Genomic DNA, 25,026 nt, shown 5'->3' on the forward strand with positions numbered 1-25,026 from the left:
TATGGTATGACCAGTTGTGGGACGTTCTCTGGCAGACTTCGACAAGGACTTTGGGAGCTTACTCTTTTGACTTGATTCTTGGTCTTCAAGTAGATCTCTCAGGCTCGAAGGAGTACGATAGAGCCATAGGCTTCGTTTACTTATTTGACTGATTGTCGAGCCCTGTTTTGCTACAATTACCGTATCGAGGAAAGGGTTGACGTATTTAGCTATCTTGGTCCCATAGTCCACGTCATATTGACAAACTCATTTCAGCCCTCTAAATTTCATTTCGTTCGTTTCTCTGCTGAAAGAGATTTTTAAGCAACGTATTTGCGAAGATGCCGCCGTCCGAAGTATCAGCCGAACAGCGTAATGGAGAAATATGGTCCACTCGAGTCCAGAAAGAGCTTCTTGCTTTGACGACTGATAACGCTAATGCTGAAGCTACTGAAGAAGTACGGGTCATGCTACCGTCCTTTTGTAAAACGATCTCGCACGCGTTGGATCTTGCAGACGGAATCTGTTTTGTCTCTTTCCAGATAGACATCGCGAAAGGTGACAGCGTGGCGTCCATCTCCGTCAAAATGGACGTATCGTTGCCAAGAACGTCTCACGGTAAACCGGATGCCTCTAAACCTACATATCCTTTCGTCGCCCCCTTGGCAACACTCCAATCCGGTCAGGCATCATTTCCGAAAGGATCTACTTTAAAAATTGGCAGCCACATTCCTATGGACCTCGATTGGACTCCAAGTCTCCATCTAACGGATGCCGTTTTGAACGTTGCCCTAAAGATAAAGGAGAGCATTTTGCAAGACGAGCCTTTCCATGTCGCTCTCGATCCTCCCACATCCGCTGGGCCCGATGTCACTAGTAGTGCGAGACGACTCGCGGCTGGCTTTTCAAAAGCATTTTCGCCACAAACACGGAAATCTTCCAGAAAGGTGAAATCAAAAGAGAAGCGAACTGCGGCTAAGAAAGACAAGATTCCGGGTGAAGTACGGATGGGTGATGAAATTAACCTGCTTGAGGAACCATGGGTAGACGCACACGGAATCTACTCCTGCAAGGCAATTCGACGTCCTTCATTTTTGGAAGATGCCATGGCAGTTGCGCTGGAGAAAGAGGAACAAGAAGCATTTAAATCCCCTACTTCTATGTTTCGGTCGTTTACTCAGTCTGCGCGCAGCGTCCTGGAGGAATCCTTCCTCATGATTACAAATACACACATTATTGAAGTCAAGGCGAGTCGGATTAATATCTCTACCGGTAAAATCACGCTAGCAATCCCTATTGAACTCATGGCAAAACTCAAGTTCCGACGTCAAGAGTCGGTGAGCCTTTTCTTCAAACCCGCACCTGATGATCCTCTGATTTATATGTGTCCCGATTCTGGTGATGTAGTCCACCAGATCCAATCAGTTCTTAAGCGACACGGAGTCAAGGGCAAGCACACGAATGCTGCGGCGCACCGAGCAATCAATGAGGCTCTTTCGTTGGTGCAGGACATTCAAACCAAGGAACTTGCGCTGAAGCACGATCCTACAGTTGACCGTGTGAACGATATAATGGACTTGTACCGGCAAGCGGCAGAGCGATTCGAAGTGGCGGGTGATATTCGGCACGAAGAAGTAGTGACGCACATGCGCAAGTTCTTGGCCCTGCCACTGACGATCAGTATTTTAGATGGTAGTTTCCAACGATTAGATACCGGCACTCCAAAATCACCAGTCGGGAAGATACCAGAGGGCGAAGTCCTGGAACGAACACCGGCGCAATTGGATGATGACGATTTGGATGTACCAGGCTCAACTGAAAAGGAAAAACAGAGCGACAAGGCTTTTGAAGAGAACATCGATAATCTATTGAAGGAAGCTCAAGCTGACGTGGAAAATTTCAGGACAGGCATCGAGAGTAGCAATATTGACGATGCTTTATCTGAGGTCGACGAATCCGGTCTTTCCGATGTAGCGGCTGATCTGGATGCGATGATGAAAGAGGCCGATAAGGAACTGACCGCTTTAATGAATACATAAACCAGCGCAAGCGATTTTTCATATAGTCAATAAGCTTTTCCAATCGCAGCTACATCCGAATGAATATGTAAGTACGAATGCTGATGTATGAATAGAATGATTCGATTCGGGGAAAAGTAACACGCTGACAAAAACGGATAGGTTCCCTGCACTGCTGATTCGCGTCGGACCGACGCTGCTTTTCCCACCAACGCTTGGCCTCCGACAGCGCCTCCGCCTAGGGAGAACATCCATTCTTAGAAAGGGCTCTAACGGCGAAAGCGGGTAAGCTATCTCTTTCGGCCTTTTGAGCAATTCATATCTCTTCAGCAATTCGCTTTGTCGATTTTTGGTAGCAGCTCTCATTGACCAGCAACCAGGATGAGTTTTGACTCTAGCGAGCTATTGCTCTCACAATGCGTTCTTTGCTACAGAGGATTTGACAAACTCAATGGAATATGGCAATCGTGCGGATTTTCTTTGCCATGACATTTCCATATATAAGCAGAATAAGCTATGCTTAAAGCGTCTTTTCTGATTTATTCGAAGTTCCAAATCAGCTTTGTCGGTATTTGTGAAAGCGCTCACTTTCAGTCGTTCAAAATGGGGTTTGCGCGTCGTGTTGCTGTCAAACATAGCTGTGCAATCCGATTTCCTGGAAATTTTCATTTTTCGAATGTCTATGTATTCCGCACCGGAATAAATATTTCCATGTCATTGGACAAGTCATTTCATAGTTGCGGCGAAATACCATGAGCAGTCCGCGACTGAACATCAACAGCCCTTGGATAGAAGCTACACGAGGTCTATCAAAAACTTCGCAAGATCCTCAAAAAGCGTCCTGATCCAAGTGGGAGCAGCTAACGCCGCCTCTCGTACGAAAGTCACCACTCGGTGTAAGCTGCTCCTCCTCGCTACTGGCAAAGCAAGGAGTGCTTGATCTTTGGGGGCCTCATTTTCTTTACGCAGCGATGAAAAAATCATCAGCCAGCAAAAATTTCCCGAACTGTTCGTAACTACGCAGAAAAGGGATGCCCGCCACAGAGTGTTGCAAGCCCATCTCCGTTTTTCTCGTCCGCCATGGTGAGCGGGCTGACGAGCTTTTGAAATTGAAAGGCATTCAGGTACCCCGGGAAGATAAACTCGACCCATTTTTGTCTTCCCGTGGATATGAACAGGCACGAGACTCGCTTTCTATATTGATAGAATGTATGAACAAAGAAGGAACAGCTAGGAAGATTGGTGTATTTTGCTCACCGATGAGGCGTACTTGTGGATCGGCGCTGATGCTTTCGGCTACCGATATTACGAGCTATCCAGCACTCGAATGGGGATTTCGGGGATCGGTCGACGACAACACTATACCAGTCATCGTTCTGAATGGCCTAAGTACATGCGCGACGCAAGTGAAGAAGCAAGGACCGATCAATAAGCTTGTGCAGGAAGGAAAAATACCGTGTGCCGACTGTCCCGCTAATGACGGTTCGTTGCAAGGACCTATGGTAATGGCCGCCAGATCAATGCTGAGGCATCAGCCGGTATACGACTGCTCATATTTGCCTTATGGATGGGTACAGTTTTGTTCCATCGAAGCCAAGACAGGCATTGTTGCTCCCATGGCCCCAAGAATGTCGACCGCAAAAATAGATGCCACGATGATTCCGGTAGTGAACGCCACCGCTGAAAACTTAAGACTTCAAGATCTACCAACTGAACAGGATTCCTGGAGGGACTCTTTAAATTTAGGGATTCAATGGGCAGACGTTGAAGGATGCAATACTGTGATTTTCTTGGCTCATCGAGAGGCGATATTGGGACTTCTTGATATTTGTGGACAGAGCATGGAGTCATCTCTTGTTTCCACACCGCATTGCTGCATTGGAAGCTTTGTTGCCATTTCAACTGGGGAGGGAAAAGTCCGGTGGCAGGCGCATTCGGTAGTTGATTACAATTCGTTTGACGTTGGAATGATCCCTGGCGCCGTTGAATAACATTTTGGATAGAATAGAATTGGATGTCGGGAAGTGATTCTGTAAAGTGCATGATCTATTTTACGAGCGCTTCAAACTTAGACCACGATGTAATTTATATAGATGAGTTTGAATAACAGGCTTCCTGGAGAGTCCATGTTCGCCAGGGATGCATTAACTGTAAACACTCTAAGCAGAGAGCCGACACTAATCAGAATCTCCGCTTTTAGATTTCTTTTTCTTTTTCTTCTTTTCCGATGAAGCTGCTTCCTTTTTCGCCTTTTTCGCTGACCGTTTGAGTTCTTCATCAACTTCAATAGCATCACTGGACTTCCGGCTTTTCTTTTCTTTCTTCGCTTTTTTCTTCTTGTCCTTCTTCGAGATATCCTCCATCTCAACATTGTCGTCTTCTTCTCCCTTGGCGGCTCTGAGCTCCCGGCTCACTTCCTCCATAACATCCAAATTGCGTCTTGGTGCTTGGCCCGTCTCGTAGAACTTCAGCCGCTCCTCGACTTGGTCTCGAAGCTTTTCTCCATATAAGCGACTAGGCTCGTCCGAGAAAGAATCGATCCGTGTAGCGATCGAACATTTATTAGCCAAATAGCGAGATATGCGGCCCTTGTTTTTTGCGTCGGCGCGTCCTATGAAAGTAGAATGATAAATTAAGCCGTACTTGGGTGTATTACCCTTGGTTTTGAGGGCCCGGAAGAGAGCCTTCTCAGCTCCGAGAATCTGCACTGTACTCGCAGGAGCCTTGGCGAGGTTTGTCAGCGAACCAGCCTGTGTGGTAGAAATCAAACAATTGAGCACATGATCGGTAAAAAAGAGACCAAAAATATAATTCAGAATGGACAAACCTTGCTGATAAGTCTAGCTGCAACAGTGTCTCCAATTAGTGCCGACAAATTCGGCGCGACAATGGACATCTTTTCCGTTAGGTACATGCCCAATTGTTTCCGGAATTCCGCTAACTTTACCATGCGAGTCGTAAAGTTAACAATGTTGATCATATCGACCGGACTACAGTCCATTCCCATACTCGTACGCGCGGAAGCGATGACCTGTTTGGCAAGGTCCTCATCCCCAACAATTTCTATTAGACCTTCCAGCTTTCCATTGCTTTCTGCGGAACTTTCTCCGGAATCAGAAGCGCTGTTTGTAAAAAGGGAGTTCTTGTCTTGAATGAACGCTGCTGCTCTGGCAAACATAATGTTATCCTTCACAATGTCTTTCAGCTCTGGAAAATGCCAGGAATACCATTCACGAATGCGCATCGCAAAGGTGTTGACATCCTTATCCAGCTGATCCAACAAAGCGATCGACTGAATGATCATATTATCGGAACGAGCTGGATTAAACTTGATCTTGCTACGCGAATAGGAATGGCCAAGCCCCAACTGGGCTTTTTCAGCTGCGCCGCCTTCGAGACCTTTGACAAAAGTATCCAAATGCGCTCGACAGCCTCTGGCAATTTCTCGAATCGTATCATCAGAACGGCATGAAACACCAAGACCCTCAGAAATAGCCGTGGCCAAGGCCGGATCCATGACTCCAAGTGCGTATGAAGCCGTCTTGCTGGATTTTTTGACCTTAGGGAGGTTCATCTCTAAAAAATTGTGAAGTGTTCCTGTCATGGCGTGTTCCGAAACAGCATTTGCGTTCTCCAAGGCTTCGGCGGCGCTTTCAAATGGACTGAACGCCTTAAGTTTCACTGCGCGGCTAAAGCGTTGCAAATCGGTGACGGTGTCCATAGAGTCTTCCAACAAGCCGCCAATCTCTTCAAATGCGACTACCTCGAACAAAGCATATCCTGCTGCACTTTCCAACAGAGTAAAAAGAGATTTTGCGTCCGCCATATTTCAGCGTTTCTTCGCACCACTATTTTCGGCAACTCCAAATACAATGTAACAGTTTCGACGTTGCTCCTCTGGTTTAATCGCTGTCAATGTGGATGCTCGTCGCTTCCTCGGATCGTTTGGAGCACAGTCGCAAGAAGCCGCAAAATGATTAGAGCCATTATATTCGATGGTGCTCATGCCCGTAAGGCAATTCTCATATTGACATTCCTGATTCCAATCACTCGTCTGTCACCTCTCCCCCAATAATACCATGGTTTTGCTGCAGCTTTTACAGTTACAAAAACGTTATACTCTTTATCGGCGTTGGGTGCGCTTGCTCTTGAAAACGGATGGTTTCTTCACCTTTCATAGTCATACAGAGCCGTATTCTATGACTGTATCGAATATATGACTTTTGATGGACTTGACGTCCCTCCCTGCTACCATGAATACAATGAGATCTACGTATTGTTGAAATGATTGAAAGGAACTAGAGCACCATGCTTTTGTGGATTCACGCACTTTTATTGGTCCTTCTTTCTTTGTCAGCTTCTTACAAACAGGTTTTGGTAAGGGGTCAAGCTCTCGACACTAGACCACAAACATGTGCGGAGTGGACAGGTGCCGAATGCGCTTGGGAACCCAATCTCCAGGCCATGAATGCGGACTTTGGGCGTTTCAATGAGACCTTCTACGCTTATGTTGTTCCTGATGTCGCTACCTTTTACAATAAGACACCAGGAAGTCTACAACCGACGATGTCCACATTCAAAGGGATGTTTGGAAAGTTCACAAACCTCTCACCAGACACTATCCGCGTTTCTTGGATTTCTGGCAAAAAAAATGATGCGCCCGTGTACATTTCCGACGTTTCTCCCTTCGATTCTGCAGGAACCGCAACCTATGTGGGTCACCAGTTTATAGTAACGGATCGCAAGTCAAACACTCTATTAACAAAGTGGACGATGGTGCAAGGAAATTCGCTGTACTTCTACGACCCTTTTGATTTTGATATTCGGAAAGCTCTGAAGGCGCTGACTGCGGAACAGTTACCGTTGTATAATATGCAGCTCCAAAACAAAATGTTCGCGGAGCAGTACAAGACTTTTACGGGAACTGACTGGTTGGCTTTGTACAGACAAAAGTTCGCCCCCCGATTTCACATGTGGCGAGCCGATGCGATCGGACAAACGTATACAATCGAAACGAACGAAATACATTTCGTCGATTTCCCAGATGAGGCCGAGTTAGCCAGGGGAACTTCGATATATGGTCCTCGCCCAGATGAGCGGGACCGAATGCGTCGTCTGCGAGCTCGGGATCCGACCATGAATATGACCATGACAGTCTTATCGTGTGTCCCACGTGTGTTTGAAGTCAAGGATTTCTTGTCAGATATGGAAGTAGAGCACCTACTTAATATTGCGTCCAAAAGAAAGCTAAAACGATCAACAATGCATGCAGGTGGATCCTCAGAAGCTACCACCAACGACGACACTCGTACTTCAACAAACGATTGGATTCCACGGCACCAGGATCTGATAACAGATACCATATACCGTCGCGCAGCCGATTTGCTTCAAATGGATGAAGCTTTACTACGTTGGCGACGCAAGTCAGAAATCCCAGAGTTTACCGAATCACATATTAGCATCTCAGAACGACTGCAGCTCGTCAACTATCAAGTCGGCCAGCAATATACGCCACATCATGATTTTACAATGCCGGGTTTGGTCAATATGCAGCCTTCGCGATTTGCCACACTTTTGTTCTATCTCAATGACGATATGGATGGCGGGGAAACTGCTTTTCCGCGATGGCTTCATGCGGATGAAGAAGGCGGATCACTTAAGGTGAAGCCGGAAAAGGGTAAAGCAATTCTTTTCTACAATCTGTTACCAGACGGAAACTACGACGAGAGAAGTGAACATGCAGCACTCCCAGTGCGTAGAGGGGAAAAATGGCTCACTAATTTGGTACGTGCTTCTCGAGCGCTGGAAGTTGATCCGCTTTCTGGCTCACAATAAGGCGGTCTCACATTCTATTCTTGATATAAAGTGGGTATGGGATCCGATAATGGATCATTCCTCGGACGGTGCGTTGGATCTATAATCTGATATATAACGATATGGCATGTACTTTCATCTTGCTGGAGGCAATATTTAAAAAGCTTATCTCTGGAGCTTGATTGCATTGAGATGTACAATTTTAAAGTAAAAATCGAAGCATGGCGCTCAGGTGTTGACCAGCTTCTGATCAACTCTAAACCTTCCCTCATTTACAAGATATATTTTGAAAGGTCGCTCTTCTTCGTTGATTCTTCCAATCGCGTCTGTACCAATGCCTTGTCTACCCGGAGAATGGCACCCTTATCTAATTCGGCCGCTTCGAAGCTCAGTTCTTCCATTATGCGCTCCATAACGGTGTGAAGTCTTCTCGCCCCAATATTCTCAATAGTTCTGTTGAGTAAGGCAGCCATGCGGGCTATCTCGCGAACAGCGTCGTCGTCAAATTCCAGTGAAACACCTTCCGACCCAATAAGCTCAACTTGTTGCCGGACCAGATTCGCCACAGGCTCGGTAAGAATGCGATACAGGTCATCTTCTGTCAGTCCTTTTAGCTCCACACGAATTGGCAAACGCCCTTGCAGCTCTGGGAGCAAATCGCTTGGCTTTACGGAATGGAACGCACCTGCGGCTACGAACAAAATATAATCGGTATTGACGTTGCCGTACTTCGTATTGATTGTCGTTCCTTCGATCAGAGGAAGCAGATCCCGCTGAACTCCTTCTGCCGAAGCATCGGCACTACGAGTGCTGAATGAGTCACGCGCAGAGCAGATTTTATCGATTTCATCGATGAAGACAATGCCGCTTTCCTCAACAGCCTGTATCGCTTCTTTCTTCATGTCCACATTTTCCAAGAGCTTTTCCAACTCGACTTCGAGAATAACTTCCCGTGCTTCCGAAATCGGTAGTTTCTTTCGTTCAGAAGGCGTTTTCTTTCCTCCTTGCGCACCTGACATGCGCTGCCACAGATCGGACATCGCTACGATGTTCGGACTTGTCCCATCTCCGCCCCCAGCACCCACGTCGGGGTTGCGGTCTCCCTGCGGTACTTCGACCTCAATTTCTTGGTCATCGAGCATGCCCTGTCGGAGCATATCCCGGAACGAATCTCTGCCACGAGCATCACCCGTACCACCTTTTCCTTGTTGCGCAGGGCCCGTCAGTAGATCCAGAATTCGGTCTTCAACCATGGCGCGAGCTTGAGATCGAAGCTTTTCTGTCCACACTTTCCGCGTAAGCTGCATGGATACATCCATAAGATCACGGATAATCTGATCAACGTCACGTCCATGGTAACCAACTTCCGTAAATTTAGTGGCCTCGACCTTGACTTTGCGATGACGTGAGAAGAAAAAAAAGCAGTAGTTAGACTTTCAATGTTTCGTTTTGCAAGACAACATACTAAAAAGGATTGGACTTACGAAAGGGAGCATCGTTCAATTTCGCCATTCGACGCATAACTTCAGTCTTTCCTACACCTGTCGGTCCCACTAAGAGTACATTGCGCGGCGTCACTTCTTTGCGCAGATCCTCCGGTAGCTGCTGACGACGCCAGCGATTCCGCATCGCAATGGCGACCGCCCGTTTAGCGTCGTGCTGCCCAACAATGTGGCGATCCAATTCGTGCACGACCTCGGACGGACGCATATTCCTCTCCACTTCATTGTCGGCTTTGGTCTGCTCGATAATAGGATCCGTCGCTTCGACTTCGACGGCCGACGCAAACCAGCAGCGAGTCGTCGGGACGAGCGCCACGGGGCGGAACGTGCTTCGCGTAGTAGAGACGAAGAAAGTCGTAGCCGAATGGGCTGTCGATCGCCCGAGCTTCCGCAAACTTCCAGTAATCATTACAGTGAATGAATAAAACAAGAATTTACGTTGAGCTTCTTAAACTTACAACTTAATTGTGCGATGGTAGAAATCAAGGAATTGACCCTTTTTATTGCTTCCGCGTTCTGCTTCTGTTGGATTGACTGTGAAGACGAAAGAACGGCAGCAACCATGTTTCTGCTTATACAATATCCCTCGTGTCGGTCCGTGCTTCTCTCGTCAAATCGTTCGTTGTTACGGCTAGCTAGCTAGAGAGTCGTATTGCAAAGTTGGAATGAGAGGCAGAAAGTAGCGAATGGTATGGTGTCAGGAATCCTGAAAAGTACAGACGCCTACTAACGTGAAAAGTTGGGATACCGAGATATAGCCAGTAAACAAACTGACCGCACATCGTTCCAATGCAAAAACCTCGTCCAGCAAGTTTCGTTAGTTTTAGCTTTCCATTCTAGATCTGTCTATTGTTATCCTCTTTCTAATAAACGTGAAATCAAAACGTTTCAATCTCATCTCTATCTAGTATACAAGACCATATATAAAAGCACATCGCATTTACAGGGATACAGACCCCACATGTCGTGCTTGACGAACAGACGCAAAGTCAAACGACCCCCAGTCGGTTGTGAGATTCATTCTTGGAGCTCCTCCAGTTGGAACGTTAACCGGAATGGGCGGAGGGGCGTCTCCGTGAAGAAGAGATTTTGGGATACGCTTCAAGAGCTCCCGATAAGCAATTCGAGCGGGGTCACACGTTTCGGCAGTCCCCGAGCTTGCCCCTGAGACTCCGCTGTCACCATCTTGCGCCCAACTGTCGGTTGCCTCGGAATCACTTTCATAACGAACATCTTCACGGGCAATTGTTTCCAAAAAGCTGGTATCCAGGATCCGATTATTAAGACAATTGGACGTAGGCGCAGCATAACCATCTTCGTCACTGTCCGAATACATCTGACCAATGGATATTGACTCGTCTTCCCCGAAAGGGAGAAAAAGACTCTCCTGCCTAGCGTCATTAATCAAAATGTCGCGGTCAGATTCCGGTCTGAAATCCTGAGTAGGAGGGTTGACATCTAGACTTTGCGAAAAACTGGAAGTATCTGTGTCGGTACCGTGTGGCATGCTTTCGTCTGAAGATAGATCGAACGGGTCAAAGACCGACCCAAATCTTTCCCACTGTCCTGCAGTATCAGTTTCTTCAGACGACACCGAGGAGTCACCATCGGGGACGAAATCATCACAAATGAATTTGTTCAGTTCTTCTTCATCGATTTTGAGGGCTAGCTCTTCTATGCGACCTTGAATCCATGTCAACTCCTGGTGAGCCCGGAGTCGTAACGGACGGACGGCTTGAAAGGCAAATTCGGGATGTTTTGGCAGAGCTTTCCCTAGAAAAGCCACGAGACGATGTCCCATCACGTAGGTATCTTCTAAATCAGATTCAGAATCTTCACACATGTCCCGAAACTGAGCCATCACCTGTTAAGCGTTCGGGGAACAAGATAAGAGCGATCAGCGGTATTTCTCAGAAAAAAGACCAAGGCCTTAGGCAGCTCGGATTGCATGTACGCACCCGTTCAGCCAGTTGAAAGTATCGTAGAATACGACATTTTTTATGCAAATGGAAGGATGTCCCTCCTTCTGCTTCATCGTTGGCGACGAGATCTCTACGTTTTGCCTCGCCATATCGACGCCATTGGTCACTTGAAATCATATCGCCTGCATCGGTGGTCCAGTGACACTCTTCCTTCTGCTTCATGGTGAGTCAGAGGAAAACTGAGCTTCACCGGTGAAACCTTTCCTAAAAAAGACGCCGGACTTATTACTCTTTGACAGTTGGCAACATATTCGAAGCGAACAGCAAAGTCGTTTCTAGTTCTTGTGTATCGTACAACTGAATCAATTCTAAGATGAGACTAACAGTGAATGAGGCTGACAGAGCGCTTGTTAGTGAATGCTACTTCTGTAAATGTCGTCGAAATATAACTGACGGAACACCATTCACATCACACTAATTTAGATTTACAGCCAAGCTTGCTGCCGGGCTTAGGCCGACGTCGACGTTGTGAAATTTTCATGTACGAAATCTATCGTATTGAATTAACGCTCGCATTTACAGTTAAAGCTTACAAGAGTATTCAAAAACAGTTCAAGATTCCAAGCAAAACCCTTCTTCACATAAGCCCTTTTCAAAAACGCATAGGAAAAGTTTTGTCACTCTTCCCGCCAAAAATAAATTGAAAATTCAGATATTTTTCAAATACTGTGTATTTATTAATTAACTATTTCTTTGATTGGTAGGAAGTGACACTGTGGCCGAGCGGTTAAGGCGATCGACTAGAAATCGATTGGGTTCATCCCGCGTAGGTTCGAGTCCTGCCAGTGTCGTCTTTTTGGCCGATCAAGTTCAGTTTTGTCCGCAATCCCCTCACGATAGTGTACAGATATCAGAAACCAGCCCCAATTAATACATATAATGTCTCGCCAAAGGGGATCCAGTCCAATGAGTGTGGCATTGAGTGCTTGAGATAACTCGTTACTGTACTGCTAACCACAGAATAGAGACTTCTGGGGTTGATGCTATGCTGCATCTGCTTATCATGGCAAGGAGAGCCATGGCAAAGGAACTATCAGGTTTTTCTTAAAGTCTACGTTGTCTACGCTGCTGCTGCAGAGATCTAACTTTTTTGTGCCGTGCTTTTACTGCAAGGCTACAGTATTGTGAACTTGAAGCCAAAGCGCTTAACAGAAACTTACAGAACATCCACATGGTGCTAAAACACGGACAAGAAAGTCGCAATAAACGATCAAGAATATTTCTAGAGAGATGGTTCAGCGAATTTAATCCGACAAGGTACCCCGTCCTTTCTTGCATGGAACTGGCTTAGATATTCCCTTGGCACGTCGGTTCGCCTGATACACCTTGGTGTACTTTCCGAGGGCAGCGGCCTTAAGGTCACGTCGGTAGTAGACATCCGTTGTTTGTTTCAAGATAACGTTCTCCGCCCGACGAAAGTCCTTGTTGATATTGTTGGTAGCAAAAGTCTTGGACGGAGAATTGTCGGCCTTGGACGCACTCTTTGTGACGAGTTGTGCTCGGTTCTCACTAGTACAGACAACATCGATGGTCTTACTGTTCGCCAATCCGTTGTACTTCAAAAGGTTCAGAGACTTCAAGTTGCCCTTTTCAACACTGAACGAAATAGATCCACTACGCTTTGTGTTTCCATTCTTCTTCTTGAGAAAGCAAGATTGCTTCTTGATAAGCTCCCAAACGAGTTGATCCGGAACATGAACCATGGTTTAAAACAATTTCTAATCAAGTATAGGGGAGTCGCAGCGAGGGAGCTGATGGGCAGAAATTGTTCAGTTCATACCGTGTGTATCGTCTTCACGGGTAAAAATCGACGACTGCAAATTTTAGTAGGGCGGTAAATAGTTTTACTGAAGCCACGTAGAAAATCTACACGTTTACATTCAGCACTGGAAAACCGCACCAGTTGCTTACATTCGTCCCTGTCCCCCCCCCTCAACAAGCAAAACTCACCACATCTTTCTTCGACTAGTCCTGCACTGCAAGACTCGCATTCGGTTGAGGTAAAGAAGACAAATCACCATGGGAGCGTACAAGTACATGGAAGAGCTGTGGCGCCACAAGCAGTCCGATGCCCTCCGATTTTTGCTGCGAGTTCGTGCTTGGGAATACCGCCAACGCCCCAACATTTTGACGTGCAACCGTCCCGCCCGAACCGAGAAGGCCCATCGGCTTGGCTACAAGGCCAAGCAGGGATACGTGATTGTCCGTGCCGGTGTCCGGCGTGGAGGCCGCAAGCGCCAAAATCATCGCGGTATGGTGTTCGGAAAGCCCAAGTAGGTAGACATTGGCCCATTCATTGCTTTGCTTTCAATCAGTATTCCTGACATTCTCCATCTCGTTTCTGTCTCTTAGGCACCAGGGTATTAACCAGCTGAAGTTTGAGCGTAACTTGCAGAATGTGGCCGAAGAAAAGGTTGGACGCCGTTATGCCAACTTGCGCGTTTTGAATTCTTATTGGGTGAATCAAGACGCAACCATGAAGTACTACGAAGTCATTCTCGTCGATCCGAATCACCCCAAAATCCGTAATGATCCCAGGGCTAACTGGATTGTCAATCCCGTACACAAGCACCGCGAAATGCGTGGTCTCACTTCGGCTGGACGCAAGGGTCGTGGTCTCCGCAAGAAGGGACACCGCGCCAATGGCATCAAAGGAGGATCATACCGTGCTGCCTGGCTCCGTCGCAACACAATGCGCCTCAAGCGTTACCGTTAAGCTGCCGGCTCCCAAGACAAACTATCCAATGCTCCGGGTACTCTCTGTCTACTAGGTTGCTTCTTTATGAAAATATCTATGCTTTTCCTATTGGGCATAGTTTAAATTATTTTTATCTGCTTCTTTGTGATGAGCTTTCTTGAACATAGTCACATACTTTGTTCATATGCATATCTTGTGCATTTGCAATATCATTCCTTGATTAGCCTGGCCTGTTTTCCTTGCTGCTCTCTTCCTCTCATGTGGTTGTTTTCCAACAGCAATCTAGAATTTGTTGCATACCGATTGTGTGGTGCAATTTTCACTGGCTATGAACGAATCCATTGCTTACAATAGCAAACAATGCATCTGTACATTCATTAGGAGGAACTCATCATGGTACTAACAAGGCTGAATATGAGTATACCTGGAACAAGAAGGTGCCATCTGGATCAGCCCTTCCTAAATGCTGGAAATAAGATGTCAGGAAAAAATATGGGCCTCCACCCTATCCTGAGACTTTGCTGCCACTACACTGAATGTTGAGTATTTTCAAATTCAATCCACATGATTGTTGAGCCATGTCCCTGACTTGCTGGCCACCACTGCTGCTTTTTTTCCAACTTGGAACATGACCTTCAAGACTTGGAGAAACAGAGTCAAAGATTGAGCTCTTGAAATAGCACTGTCATGTGCTTTCATTGTTGTTGCAAGTGTGAATACCATGGAAAGAGTAGATTTTACATTCTTCAGGTACGCAATCATTGTGTCCTTTCACAGGTCTTGCGTAGATATGACACTGACAAACCAATTTTAGGTTTTTCCAATTCAAAAGGTGCTAAAAAGCAGTTGGCACTGAAACACCGTTTTGGTTGGTTTTCCAAAGTTCTGTACCTTTTTGCTGAGCATGTGATTATGGCTGAACCATGCAGCTTGGAGAGCTTTGAAGGAAGGAAAGATATCTCTGACAACTATCCTCATGCTCAGTTTATGGTGTTTGGACTGTATATTTCAATGAAAGGAGGGAGTGGCGTTAACAGTGATACCTTGCTGGCCAGTTTTTGGCAACGGTTGGCATCCATAACAAATCTTTGGCATTTGGTTCAAATAGGTTGAATATTTAACAAAATATTGGTGCTAAAATGAAGCTACTTACAGTTAGAGCAAACATGTTCTGTCCCCTTTTGGGAGTTTTTCACCTTTCCTCATCCCCTTTAGCATATTTTCTCAACTTAAAATTGTCTGACTGGCCCAGATTGCTGTATCCTAAAATGTTGGATTTCACCAATACAAAGAGAACCAAGGAAGTTGTTGAGAAAGAACTGTGGGAATAAAAGCTTGACATTGCTTGATTTAAGTCTCAAAGAATCTCCAGCTCAATCAGTGTTTCTGTGAGAACAACAATTCTCACATCTAGAATTGTCAAGCAAGGAGGCGCAGACACTTCCTTATATAAACAATTACTTAGAGTGAGTCCTTGTTGTTTGTTAGGGAACCATGGACTCTGTAACAACTAGATATGTAGGATAGGACAATTGTCATTTCCTAAGTAAAGCGGGACAATGGTAAGGATTTGATCTCACAAATGATCCATCATTAAAGGAATCTCAACAGACCAATGAGTAAGACCTACAAGTACCACCTTTGTTTTGCAATTGTACAGGGGTGACAATAGTTACTTGTTAAGAGTATAAGAGATGGCTGTGTCAGTAGTCCCTTTTCAGAAGATTGTGAGACTCTGTACAAGGAGATCAAATTCCAAGGAGAAACATACCAAAGTTGCAGATCCATACATTGTCTGTAGGATTGCATGTCTTTACTTTCCCTTGAAAGGGTTAAACTAGATACTAATGACACCAACCACACTTGTGTCTTGAGGGATAATATATAGAACACATACAGCATTGGGACTGCTGTATTTGTGCACTAACAGTTTGCACCAATTTACCAAATTCTTCTGATCCATGGTACTTTCTGATGATTCTGTATTTATCAACACACTCATTTGTTTCCCAGATGGTTTCCCTAGATAAAAGTTGTCAACAGATACTGGCAACACCATCCAAACTCAATGGTTTGGCAATCACTTAGGTGATCCAATTGTCTTGACAAAAACTATGTCAATGGTTTGATAGCCAGTACATTGGCTACAGGGTCCCTATGTTTGTACATTCTGTTTCCAATACAAAAGGCTTCATTTTGGAATCTATATTTTAGTCTCACAATCAGAAAAACCTACCAATCAAAACAATTGGAGCCTGATAGTGACTAATGATGTTCAGAAAGTGGTATGTGTCTTTTGAGCGGTGCTTAGGGTAGCCCATAAGCATGCAATTCTTCGCTTTTGGTGTCAATTTTTGCTTAAATGTGTTACGTAGTACAACCAATGTACGTACGTAGGACAGGAAAACGCTGTGTCGACAAGGTCTGGTAAACGAAGGTTGGGCGTTATTACGAACGACCTGCGATACACCTAAGCGAGCCTAGGGACTGTAAAACTCAACTCGCGTACGACGCTCCCCACGGGTTAGACAGCGGATACGAGGACCTATGCTAATGCAATATTTGGATCAATGACTTTCTAAAACAATGAGAGGAAGATTATTCTACTACTAGTCCATCAGGCTAGGGAGGTCCAATTCACTGGACTGCCGTTACCATGTTCCAGATAATCTTACTCACATGTACGAGTCTTCTTCTTCTAAATATAAATCCCACACAGAATCTTGTAGCGAGTATTCATTCCTCCTTGATTACTCCCTCATAATTCGTGGGACTGGATCCTATCATTCATTCGTATAATCCTTTCCTGTATCCTCTTCCAAAGGATTCCCATAGACATCCCGCGAATACATCGTGTCGTACAATAAGGCCGACACAAATTCAACGGTTCCATTGCCATCCCCAACATGATCACCACCCACGTTCCTGTTGGTATCTTTTACCTCGCACGGACATGTCGCGATGGTGTAAACCGTAACAAAATGAGTCTCAAATGCTGACATAGGCAATCCTCTCAAGAATCTGGACATGATCCAGAAGTTTTGCATCTGACTTTCTGAAAAAGCGTTCTGCCAGGGTCTTGGTTTCCCCAGCACTCACAAGGTTGTTGGATAGCACCATGGCTGTTACGGAGTACTACCAAAGCACAACCATAGGACAGATTGCTGTTAGGACAGTGAGTGGCAAACAAAGGTGGCGTTGAGACAAACAACCTGCAATACACTTAAGAGACTTAGGGACTGTAAAACTCAACTCATTGACAATGCTCCTCATGGGTTAGACAGCAGATACAAGGACCTATGCGTAGAATGCAATTTGGATTAATGAACTCATAAAACAAGGAGTGGGTGATTACCTTCTACAAACTAGTCAATCTGTTGTTCAGTCCAGTGAACAATCCCACAAAATGCCATCAAATCTTTGATCTTCCACAGCTGCCATAATCTCAATATGCAACCTTTCTTTCACATGTATATATACTTTCGGAACTATAAGTTCCTTGCATGATACCTGTCAATGTCAAGTATCTCCTGGCTTCTGAAGGCAGCACAAGGTGATCAAGACTTGTCTGGCTTCTAACAAAGAGATACAAACTAACAAAAATGGTTTCACACAATTGTTGTTAAGATTTATAAACTCTACACTATAGAGCTAATCTATTCACTTTCCATTTGGCCCCACAATCTGCCAAGCGCCATTGTGGTCCGTTTCACTATTCTCCACGGTGTTATACACGGCTGTCACCAAATACACCAAGGTGACATGTCCTCGGGACAGAAGACACCTAACAACCTCTGCGAGAGTGTGAGTCAAGGTGTGGATTGTGTCAGGATTGTTTCCTTTATGTCGACCTTATTGTATGACCCAATGTATACGCGGTACAATTGGGGTCGTCATGTATTGGAACCTGCAGGAGTTGAACCCAAGAGTGGGAACTAGGGCACAGTCCCACAAATTAACGAGGAGAGTGACAGGCAAGCTTTGTTACTCAACAAGTGATTCTGTGTGGGATTTATACTTAGGGAAGGTATTACTCTATGTGAGAGTAAGATTATATGGTACATGGTAAAGAGGTCGTGCACCTGGATGAACAGGCCAATTCTCATGAAATAGCGATAGTATAATCTTCCTCTCATTGTTTTAGAAATTCATTGATCCAAATATTGCATTAGCATAGGTCCTCGTATCCGCTGTCTAACCCGTGGGGAGCATCGTAAGTGAGCTGAGTTTTACAGTCCCTAAGTCCGCTTAGGTGTATCGCAGGTCGTTCGTAATAACGCCCACTTTTGTTTACCAGGTATTGTCGACATCGCGTTATTCCTGTCTTTCGTACGTACATTGGTTGTACTACGTAACTTATTCTGTCACCACATTTTTGACATATGCATGTGTGGTCTTTTTGCAGCACAGTGTCAGATGGCCATATGCCTGGATGTTTCTCAAGAACATCTTCCGCGCAGTCTTGCTTGCAGTCCCTGCCTTTGTCTGTTCCAAAAATGCAAGGCTTTCCTGTATGAATAGCGCTTGGTGGAAGCAATGTTGCATTGCAATTTTCTTCCCTTTCCAGTTTTGCCATTTGTCTTTGTTTCTTTTGAACCTGATTTTGTCACTTTCTCCGGATATGTCACACTTGACAGTGCGTACCAATCTTGACACGTTTGGGAACGACTTGATGTGACAGTGAATGAGCAGACTATCTATCATAGTAAAAATGGATGTGACTGCTTGTTGTTTTTATGATACAAATGTAACTTACTGTTAAGTGTTTTATATCTATTCTGCTGATATGCTAATTTGATTTCCGATGTTGCTGTGCCTTCCATTTAGAATCCGGAATTCCGTGTCAAAATTGTCACGTTTTCATTGCTTCCTATTTTTCATTTCCGGTGTTCGCTATTGCGAGAACGAAAAATGAAATCTGTCATGAATCCTTGAATTCATCGCTCATCTTCGTATAATTATCGTCGCCGACATGCTGATTCGCAATGAACAGAGCCCCTTGAGATTAACTAGCAGTATCTTGATAGAGTGCGGGTCTAATCGGATTAGCTCTCGCTCAGTATCATGGAATAGCAGCGGGTCCTACCTGGCGATGGCTTCATCTGATCGCATGGCAAGGCTTTGGACAATTGAAGCCTCCGGCTCTGCTCGTGAAGTTTTAGTCGTTTCCGGTCATGCGGGTCCTGTGACAAAAGTTCGTTTTCACCCATCTGAGCCTAATCATCTTTGCACTGCTGCGGCCGACCAAACGGTGCGACTTTGGGACGTTCGACAAGCTACTCAACGACCAACTGGACGAATAGACCTTCAGAAAGGAAGTGGTCCTGTAGCTGTGGAATGGAACAGAACTTCGTCGCTACTTGCTGTTGCTGAACGAGAGGGATCAATTCTTATTTATGATACCCGCAAACTCGGCGGAGCTTTCTCCCATGCGTCAGGCTCGGCTGCTGGAAGCTCTGCATCACCATTACTTTCCATTGAAGTCGCCCCCAATACAACCGAATCTTATCACTTCTCCCCGTGCGGGAACTTTTTGATTGCTGGCTGGACTCGAGAGGGCGAAGGTATAGGGGAGCTTCGAATTTTGTCGCTGAAGACTGCAAACAACCACACTTTGTTTTCCTCTTCCTATCCGGCCCACTCGGGACCAATTTATGCAATGCACGTGTCATTAGACAGCCTACGCTTAGCAACAGGAGGGGCAGATGCGATGGTTGGGATCTGGAATTTGGACACAATGTGCTGCACTCATTCCATTACTCGTAGAGTCAAATTTATTCGAAGTGTAGGATTCTCTCATGACAGCAGGATCCTAGCAACAAGCAGTGAGGAAGATGGGATTGATCTAGCAGATGCCAGGGACGGAAGTGAAGTAGGAAGTGTCAATCTAGGTACTCGCCCGAGGGCGGGAGGTGCAGAAGAGATTGCATGGCATCCCAAGAGCCACATTTTGGCATGCGCACGAACGGATGCTGGTCCTATTGGTCCGCCACTCTCCCCAATTATTGTTGTCAAAATATCCGTAAACGTCTAGCTGCTAAAAGCATAACTCTAGAGTAGATGAAGGATGAGCCACTTGTCATTGAATAGAATTTTAGGAATTGCAGCCTGACTGAGGGAGACTTTTTGTGTTATGGCCACTCTACCTACCTATATCTCCTCTACCCCTACCCTGTTGAGCTTAAACGGAAACGAATGACTCTGGAGCAGATGTCGTGAGCCGATTTCACGATGAGCGAAGTGTGTACAGCGGCAAGCGCTGGAAATTGGAAAACGACCCAGAAACGAGAGATCTCTCAATCCTGCGATCCACACCAACACATGCTGCTTTCCGATCCTTTGCTTTTTGATCATGTCAGTCAGAATAAAAAATGAGGAGCAGCTTGGCGTCGTGCAAAGCACAGAGCATGATGACGACGATCAAGTTGTTCGTGAGATAGATGTCTTCCTTTCGCCCGCGTTGACCAACCTATTTCATCTCCTCCAATACCCCTTGCAGCATACGCCAGTGACACATCCTTCAGCCGCCCGTATTAAGCATCGACATGGCATTCTTGAGCTGGACCAACCATTGCCCATGTCAATTGAGCGTTCCGGATTGTTCCACATGCAACATCGTACGTATCGCAGCCAAACCGTTCCTGTTCAGACACATGTCTGCATGGGAAAGCTACAAGACGACCCACTCGGCAAGACTTCTCTGCATTTGGTACCACTGACGCACGCGAGTCAAATGAGACCCACGTTCCAGCACGTGGATGCAATGGACGACCCACACGCTGAGCTAAACATCGAAGAGGACGACGACGTTGACGATGACAAGACGATGGAAAAGAAGCCAGTTGTTTTTCAGCGGAAAGAGTCGGAGCGTGCTGCCATAGCCCGAAAGTCAAGCTACGCATTCAAGAAAGCAAGTGAGGAAGGCGAAGAATGGCAACAACTAGAGGTAAGTCTTCCTGATACGGAATTGCAAAGGACCTTGTTAAACGACGTTGTATGCGCGGATCTCGGAACGTTCGCGTTGCTGCCGTCTGAACAGCAAGCATCTTTGTTAGACCCGGACATTTCGTATGTCAATAGCCTTGATTACATGCCTCCTCAGGCTGGGCAATTATATGCTCATCTTGAAGGTAAAGATATCAAGACGGTTGTCTCCAAATTGACAGTCCTAATGACAAGAGGCTGGCCGATCCCATATTCAATTTTACGAGCCCAATTTTCATCGCAAATAGCTGACGAGGCTCTCCTCCACGCCTTGTCAGTATGCGCAGTGATGGTTCGTGGAATATTTTGCTTGAACTCTAAGTTGCTGAACTTGGATGAGCCTCTGCAAAGAGCAAGGACATTTATTTTGTATCTCTTGCATAGCCACGGATCTATATACCGTACCAAACTTGACCGAGTATTTGTTGGATACAAAGATGTTTCATCGCAGCGTCTGCTGGAAATTTTGAAGCAAGTCGGGAAAAAGATCCAGTCTTGTTGGGTTTTGAAAGTTCCAGATGACGAGCATTTTTTAAAAGATTATGCTGCGACTTCGGCCTTACATGAACTTTATTGGCAGCGGCAGTCAATTCGCTACTCTAGTTTGCTCCAGGTATATAACATGCCCTAAAAGTATTGTCGTAGCACGCTAGTAAACTTAAGCAAGAAAAAGTAATTTGCGGGGTAGGCCAGATCAAATTACTTACGTTAAGCTTTGATCTAAACCCCTGAGAGGGTTCATACCGCTGAGACCTTCACGATGAAAAAGTTATCTGACCGGAGAGGGATTTGAACCCTCGCATTCGAAAATAGTACGACCTGAACGTACCCCCTTAGACCACTCGGGCATCCGGCCGTTAACAAAATACAACACAGAATTTAAGTATAAATTGTAAATGTGTTTGAGACAATTACTTTGAAATGTATTTGTTGACTGCCTTTTCGGCAAAGCAAGAAAAGAGCACCGGTAATCACACAAATGGAACATTCTTTTTATGTTAACACTCAAAATGAAGCCGTCGAATTAGACGCGCCCTATGCATCCTTCGATCCTCGTGCCGATGTGAAAATTTCGTTTGAATTTGAGGCGCTTTCGGCTATATTTGATAAGGGGTACGGTACGTTGACGGAGCGTCGAAACACGTGGAGAGGCAATGACTTGTTCCGGTAATTTAGTGCTCAAGCGCGTCTGTGGTTCAACGTCGTGTAAAGTTCACTCCGTCAGAAGCCCGGTTTTCCTTATCTTCCTCTTGTCGCCGTCGTGTTAACGTGTTATATCCGACCGGGCGCGATGCTGAAGGAACGATTTCTTGCCGTCGATTGAACCATCACTGGAGTTCTTGGTCCTCGACATATTGAAAACCTATAAAAGCTGCTTAGGCTGAAAATGAACTTATGATGTCCTGCACACCATCTTTCGTCCTCTTACTCCCACTGATCAATGCGAAGACAAGGAATCAAAGATTTTGAAAAAAACCCGTCCATATATATTTTTTGAGGCAACACCCTCGGATTGCCTTATGAAAATTCCGTTTTGACTATGGGCGTCATCGTGTTAGATATCTTTCCAGGTCACTGATTTATACTCGCGCCGCTCCATTTCCAACCGACACGCATTCTTCGGCTTCCTGCTCGGCAACCGAATACAAGTTCTGCGCTTGGACCGAAACGAAACCTGTGCGTCTTCCTGCCACCACTTTACAGTTATTGCGATTCTACAGACATCACCAGTCTTTGTGATGCACCCTCCTAGATTATATCCTATACTTTATTGGTGGCCATCGAAGTGACAACGCCTGGTTACAAACACCAGCTGGTCCAATTCTTTTTACTTCGACTTTTTCTTCTTCATTTTGACCTTCGTAAAACCTTCCTTGTCCTTTTCAAGACGACTAAATGGGTCAAGTTTACGCTCAGCCATGGCACGACTCATACCGCCCCATTTTGATATACCCTTCGATCGCTGGTAGAATAAGACGTACGCACCACCCGTTATTGACGCTTCACCTGACGTTCGGCCCACATGAGAATCATTACACCTATACCACTGACCGTCAATAGAATTTCGCACAGTGGCGGTGTAATGGCCAGAGTTGGCGGTCGGTCCCGTATGTTCTGACACCCCGAAAAGGCGATATACAGGCGGTGCATCTGGATCAACGGGTCCAAGTATGTATTTTGTCAGATCAAGACCTTCGATGGGAAATTCGACTTTGTCGTCCACTTTTGAGCGGAGCATATGTCCAGAAGCCATGCAAGTGTCAAACGTGAAGCGTTTCAAATGAATAATGAGAATATCTGGTATGGTCCAGAGAGCAATCATCTTCAAAGCACACACATGTTGTCTACACTTTGGACAGTACCACGCATTCCTTTCGTCAAGTTGTTCGCCTTCCATAAATTTTTCGAGACAATCTTGCAATTGTATCGCTGATTTCTGTTTGGTACACGCCAAAGGAACCGAAATAGATGAAAAAATGTCAAATTTTATTGACTCGCGACCACACCTTGGGCAAGTCAAATGGCTTCGGTGCATGCCCTGACAATGGTCCACTATGATACTGTCGTGCCGAAGTAGGTGCTTGCGCCAAGACTCGATTGCTGCTTGGTCGTCTGGCATCCCAAGCCCCTCTAACTCTTCCACATAAGGCTTCGTTTGCACACGATTCAGATCCTCGTGCAAGCCATCCATTAGGAACTGACCGAATTCTTGACTGTCATGCTGATAGCAGTTGTCAAACTGAGGAGCAAACGACGCGACGGTTTGCTTCAAGAGCCGTGGAACCAATGTAGAATATTCTCCACCCCACATCTTTTTCAAAAGCGATGCGTACGACATGGCGACGTTACCGCCACTACCCAGAGGGTTATTTCGGTTTAGTTCATCCAAGTATTTTCCTTGCAAAAAGTACTGCGTTAGTGGTTCAATGTGGTTCAGACATTGTATGGTTGCGTTGAGAAAGCACGAGTTACCAAGATTATGTAAACCAACCGATCCAGGCGCTGGCGGGACACCACGAAGAGACTCCCGAATGAAGCCTGCACCCAAACTTGGGTGCAACGATTTTAGAACCTCTACTGGCTTCCGATTGGTATCATAATCATAAGTGACAACGAAAGGTGCCCTAGCATCTTCGGTTTTGAGATGGGTTCCCAGTTCACAGATCTCCTCTCCAAACAGGTTAACCCAGCGGAGAAAAGGGGGCTGCGGATTTAATCCACCGGCCGCCAAATCGCCTTCGCCAGGGGACGTAGCCAAAGGTACGTTAAGTTTTTCCGTTCGCTCTTGCTCGACTTCCACGAGCACTTGTTGTATGCGATGGAATAAAACTAATGGTTCGTGTTCATTCGGAGCGCCGGTCACAGCGTACTGCTCCAGACTTGCACCTCCTGTTGTGTCACGAACGGGATCATTGAAGCGACCGACTTTTTTCACTTCCCCCTTGTACCACTTCGGCCTGTGCACCAAACTACTCGAATCTCGGACCTCAATAATATCACCTACACAAATGTGCTCCCGCCATCGACGAGTGTTTGACCATAGCGGGGTTGGCACCTCGACCTTTTGATTGACTCCTTCCAAGTCTTTGGTCTGTCGACGTCGTCTTAGGCGAGCATCCCACCGGGATGACCATCCGATGTAATGCACTGTTACCGTGTCGGCCTTTACTTCACGCACCACGGCTTCGTACCAGTTGCCTGCGACATCTTGGGCGTCGACATAGTCACCAACTTGTAGGCGTTCTGACAATTCCAGACCTGCCCGTGGCCAAGGCGCATTCACAGATCGTCGCGTTTCTATCAGCAGATCAACATTCTGGATACTTCCATCCGTATGGTGTCGCTTAACCCATTCAGCTACCGTCATACGTGACAATTGGTGATTGTCTGTGCGGGAGGATCTGGTCGAGACAAGTGTTGCATAATCAAATAATTCAAAACCATCCCCTAAAGCGGTTGCAGTCTTCTTCTTTGTTGATTCATTGCGGACGGGATAATCTCGTCTACTCCATACGCGGACACATTCGGTGGTCTTGTCCGGAGCTACC

General features: G+C 45.9%; 11 protein-coding genes across 11 annotated transcripts; 6 read left to right on the forward strand and 5 right to left on the reverse strand.

Moving 5' to 3' along the window:
- The first annotated feature begins 13 nt into the window (after positions 1–13).
- PHATR_43983 (predicted protein) lies at positions 14–2,432 on the forward strand. The gene has a single exon (XM_002186057.1). The coding sequence runs from the start codon at positions 321–323 to the stop codon at positions 2,016–2,018; it is 1,698 nt and encodes a 565-aa protein (XP_002186093.1). The 5' UTR covers positions 14–320; the 3' UTR covers positions 2,019–2,432.
- Positions 2,433–3,028: 596 nt separating this feature from the next.
- PHATR_33327 (predicted protein) lies at positions 3,029–3,988 on the forward strand (the record flags this gene model as incomplete). The annotated part of the gene is made up of 1 exon (XM_002186058.1): positions 3,029–3,988. One exon carries the CDS (start codon positions 3,029–3,031, stop codon positions 3,986–3,988), a length of 960 nt encoding a protein of 319 aa, XP_002186094.1.
- Positions 3,989–4,174: 186 nt separating this feature from the next.
- PHATR_18579 (predicted protein) lies at positions 4,175–5,898 on the reverse strand (the record flags this gene model as incomplete). Its single annotated transcript, XM_002186347.1, has 3 exons — positions 5,100–5,898; positions 4,825–5,060; positions 4,175–4,747 (listed from the first exon to the last, which is right to left on the reverse strand). The coding sequence occupies exons 1-3, from the start codon at positions 5,821–5,823 to the stop codon at positions 4,175–4,177; spliced, it is 1,533 nt and encodes a 510-aa protein (XP_002186383.1). The 5' UTR covers positions 5,824–5,898.
- Positions 5,899–6,305: 407 nt separating this feature from the next.
- Positions 6,306–7,832, forward strand: PHATR_33329 (predicted protein; the record flags this gene model as incomplete). The annotated part of the gene is made up of 1 exon (XM_002186059.1): positions 6,306–7,832. The coding sequence occupies one exon, from the start codon at positions 6,306–6,308 to the stop codon at positions 7,830–7,832; it is 1,527 nt and encodes a 508-aa protein (XP_002186095.1).
- Positions 7,833–8,083: 251 nt separating this feature from the next.
- Positions 8,084–9,521, reverse strand: PHATR_41790 (predicted protein; the record flags this gene model as incomplete). Its single annotated transcript, XM_002186348.1, has 2 exons — positions 8,084–9,204; positions 9,296–9,521. 2 exons carry the CDS (start codon positions 9,519–9,521, stop codon positions 8,084–8,086), a joined length of 1,347 nt encoding a protein of 448 aa, XP_002186384.1.
- A 732-nt stretch (positions 9,522–10,253) lies between these two features.
- Positions 10,254–11,457, reverse strand: PHATR_43987 (predicted protein; the record flags this gene model as incomplete). The annotated part of the gene is made up of 2 exons (XM_002186349.1): positions 10,254–11,177; positions 11,272–11,457. 2 exons carry the CDS (start codon positions 11,455–11,457, stop codon positions 10,254–10,256), a joined length of 1,110 nt encoding a protein of 369 aa, XP_002186385.1.
- Positions 11,458–12,493: 1,036 nt separating this feature from the next.
- Positions 12,494–13,052, reverse strand: PHATR_18585 (predicted protein). The gene has a single exon (XM_002186350.1). The coding sequence runs from the start codon at positions 12,996–12,998 to the stop codon at positions 12,540–12,542; it is 459 nt and encodes a 152-aa protein (XP_002186386.1). The 5' UTR covers positions 12,999–13,052; the 3' UTR covers positions 12,494–12,539.
- A 195-nt stretch (positions 13,053–13,247) lies between these two features.
- Positions 13,248–14,140, forward strand: PHATR_25714 (predicted protein). The gene is made up of 2 exons (XM_002186060.1): positions 13,248–13,568; positions 13,648–14,140. The coding sequence occupies exons 1-2, from the start codon at positions 13,315–13,317 to the stop codon at positions 14,009–14,011; spliced, it is 618 nt and encodes a 205-aa protein (XP_002186096.1). The 5' UTR covers positions 13,248–13,314; the 3' UTR covers positions 14,012–14,140.
- Positions 14,141–18,966: 4,826 nt separating this feature from the next.
- On the forward strand, positions 18,967–20,027 carry PHATR_43990 (predicted protein; the record flags this gene model as incomplete). The annotated part of the gene is made up of 1 exon (XM_002186061.1): positions 18,967–20,027. Exon 1 carries the CDS (start codon positions 19,086–19,088, stop codon positions 20,025–20,027), a length of 942 nt encoding a protein of 313 aa, XP_002186097.1. The 5' UTR covers positions 18,967–19,085.
- A 247-nt stretch (positions 20,028–20,274) lies between these two features.
- PHATR_54175 (predicted protein) lies at positions 20,275–21,615 on the forward strand. Its single transcript, XM_002186062.1, has one exon. It carries the CDS (start codon positions 20,346–20,348, stop codon positions 21,606–21,608), a length of 1,263 nt encoding a protein of 420 aa, XP_002186098.1. The 5' UTR covers positions 20,275–20,345; the 3' UTR covers positions 21,609–21,615.
- A 1,322-nt stretch (positions 21,616–22,937) lies between these two features.
- PHATR_3692 (predicted protein) lies at positions 22,938–23,978 on the reverse strand (the record flags this gene model as incomplete). Its single annotated transcript, XM_002186351.1, has 1 exon — positions 22,938–23,978. A coding segment is annotated over one exon (1,041 nt), but the record flags the coding sequence as incomplete, so codon positions are not given.
- Between the last annotated feature and the right edge of the window lie 1,048 nt (positions 23,979–25,026).

Source organism: Phaeodactylum tricornutum, chromosome 3 (genome assembly GCF_000150955.2).
Source record: "Phaeodactylum tricornutum CCAP 1055/1 chromosome 3, complete sequence".
In the NCBI taxonomy this organism is placed as follows: Eukaryota; Bacillariophyta; class Bacillariophyceae; order Surirellales; family Neidiaceae; genus Phaeodactylum; species Phaeodactylum tricornutum.

Bases quoted from the DNA above. Each gene is read 5' to 3' on its own strand.
- PHATR_54175 (XM_002186062.1), top strand. From the start codon at position 20,346: ATGTCAGTCAGAATAAAAAATGAGGAGCAGCTTGGCGTCGTGCAAAGC.
- PHATR_18585 (XM_002186350.1), bottom strand. From the start codon at position 12,998: ATGGTTCATGTTCCGGATCAACTCGTTTGGGAGCTTATCAAGAAGCAA.
- PHATR_43983 (XM_002186057.1), top strand. From the start codon at position 321: ATGCCGCCGTCCGAAGTATCAGCCGAACAGCGTAATGGAGAAATATGG.
- PHATR_25714 (XM_002186060.1), top strand. From the start codon at position 13,315: ATGGGAGCGTACAAGTACATGGAAGAGCTGTGGCGCCACAAGCAGTCC. The intron at 13,569-13,647 runs GTAGGTAGACAT...TCTGTCTCTTAG, and splicing joins ATGGTGTTCGGAAAGCCCAA to GCACCAGGGTATTAACCAGC.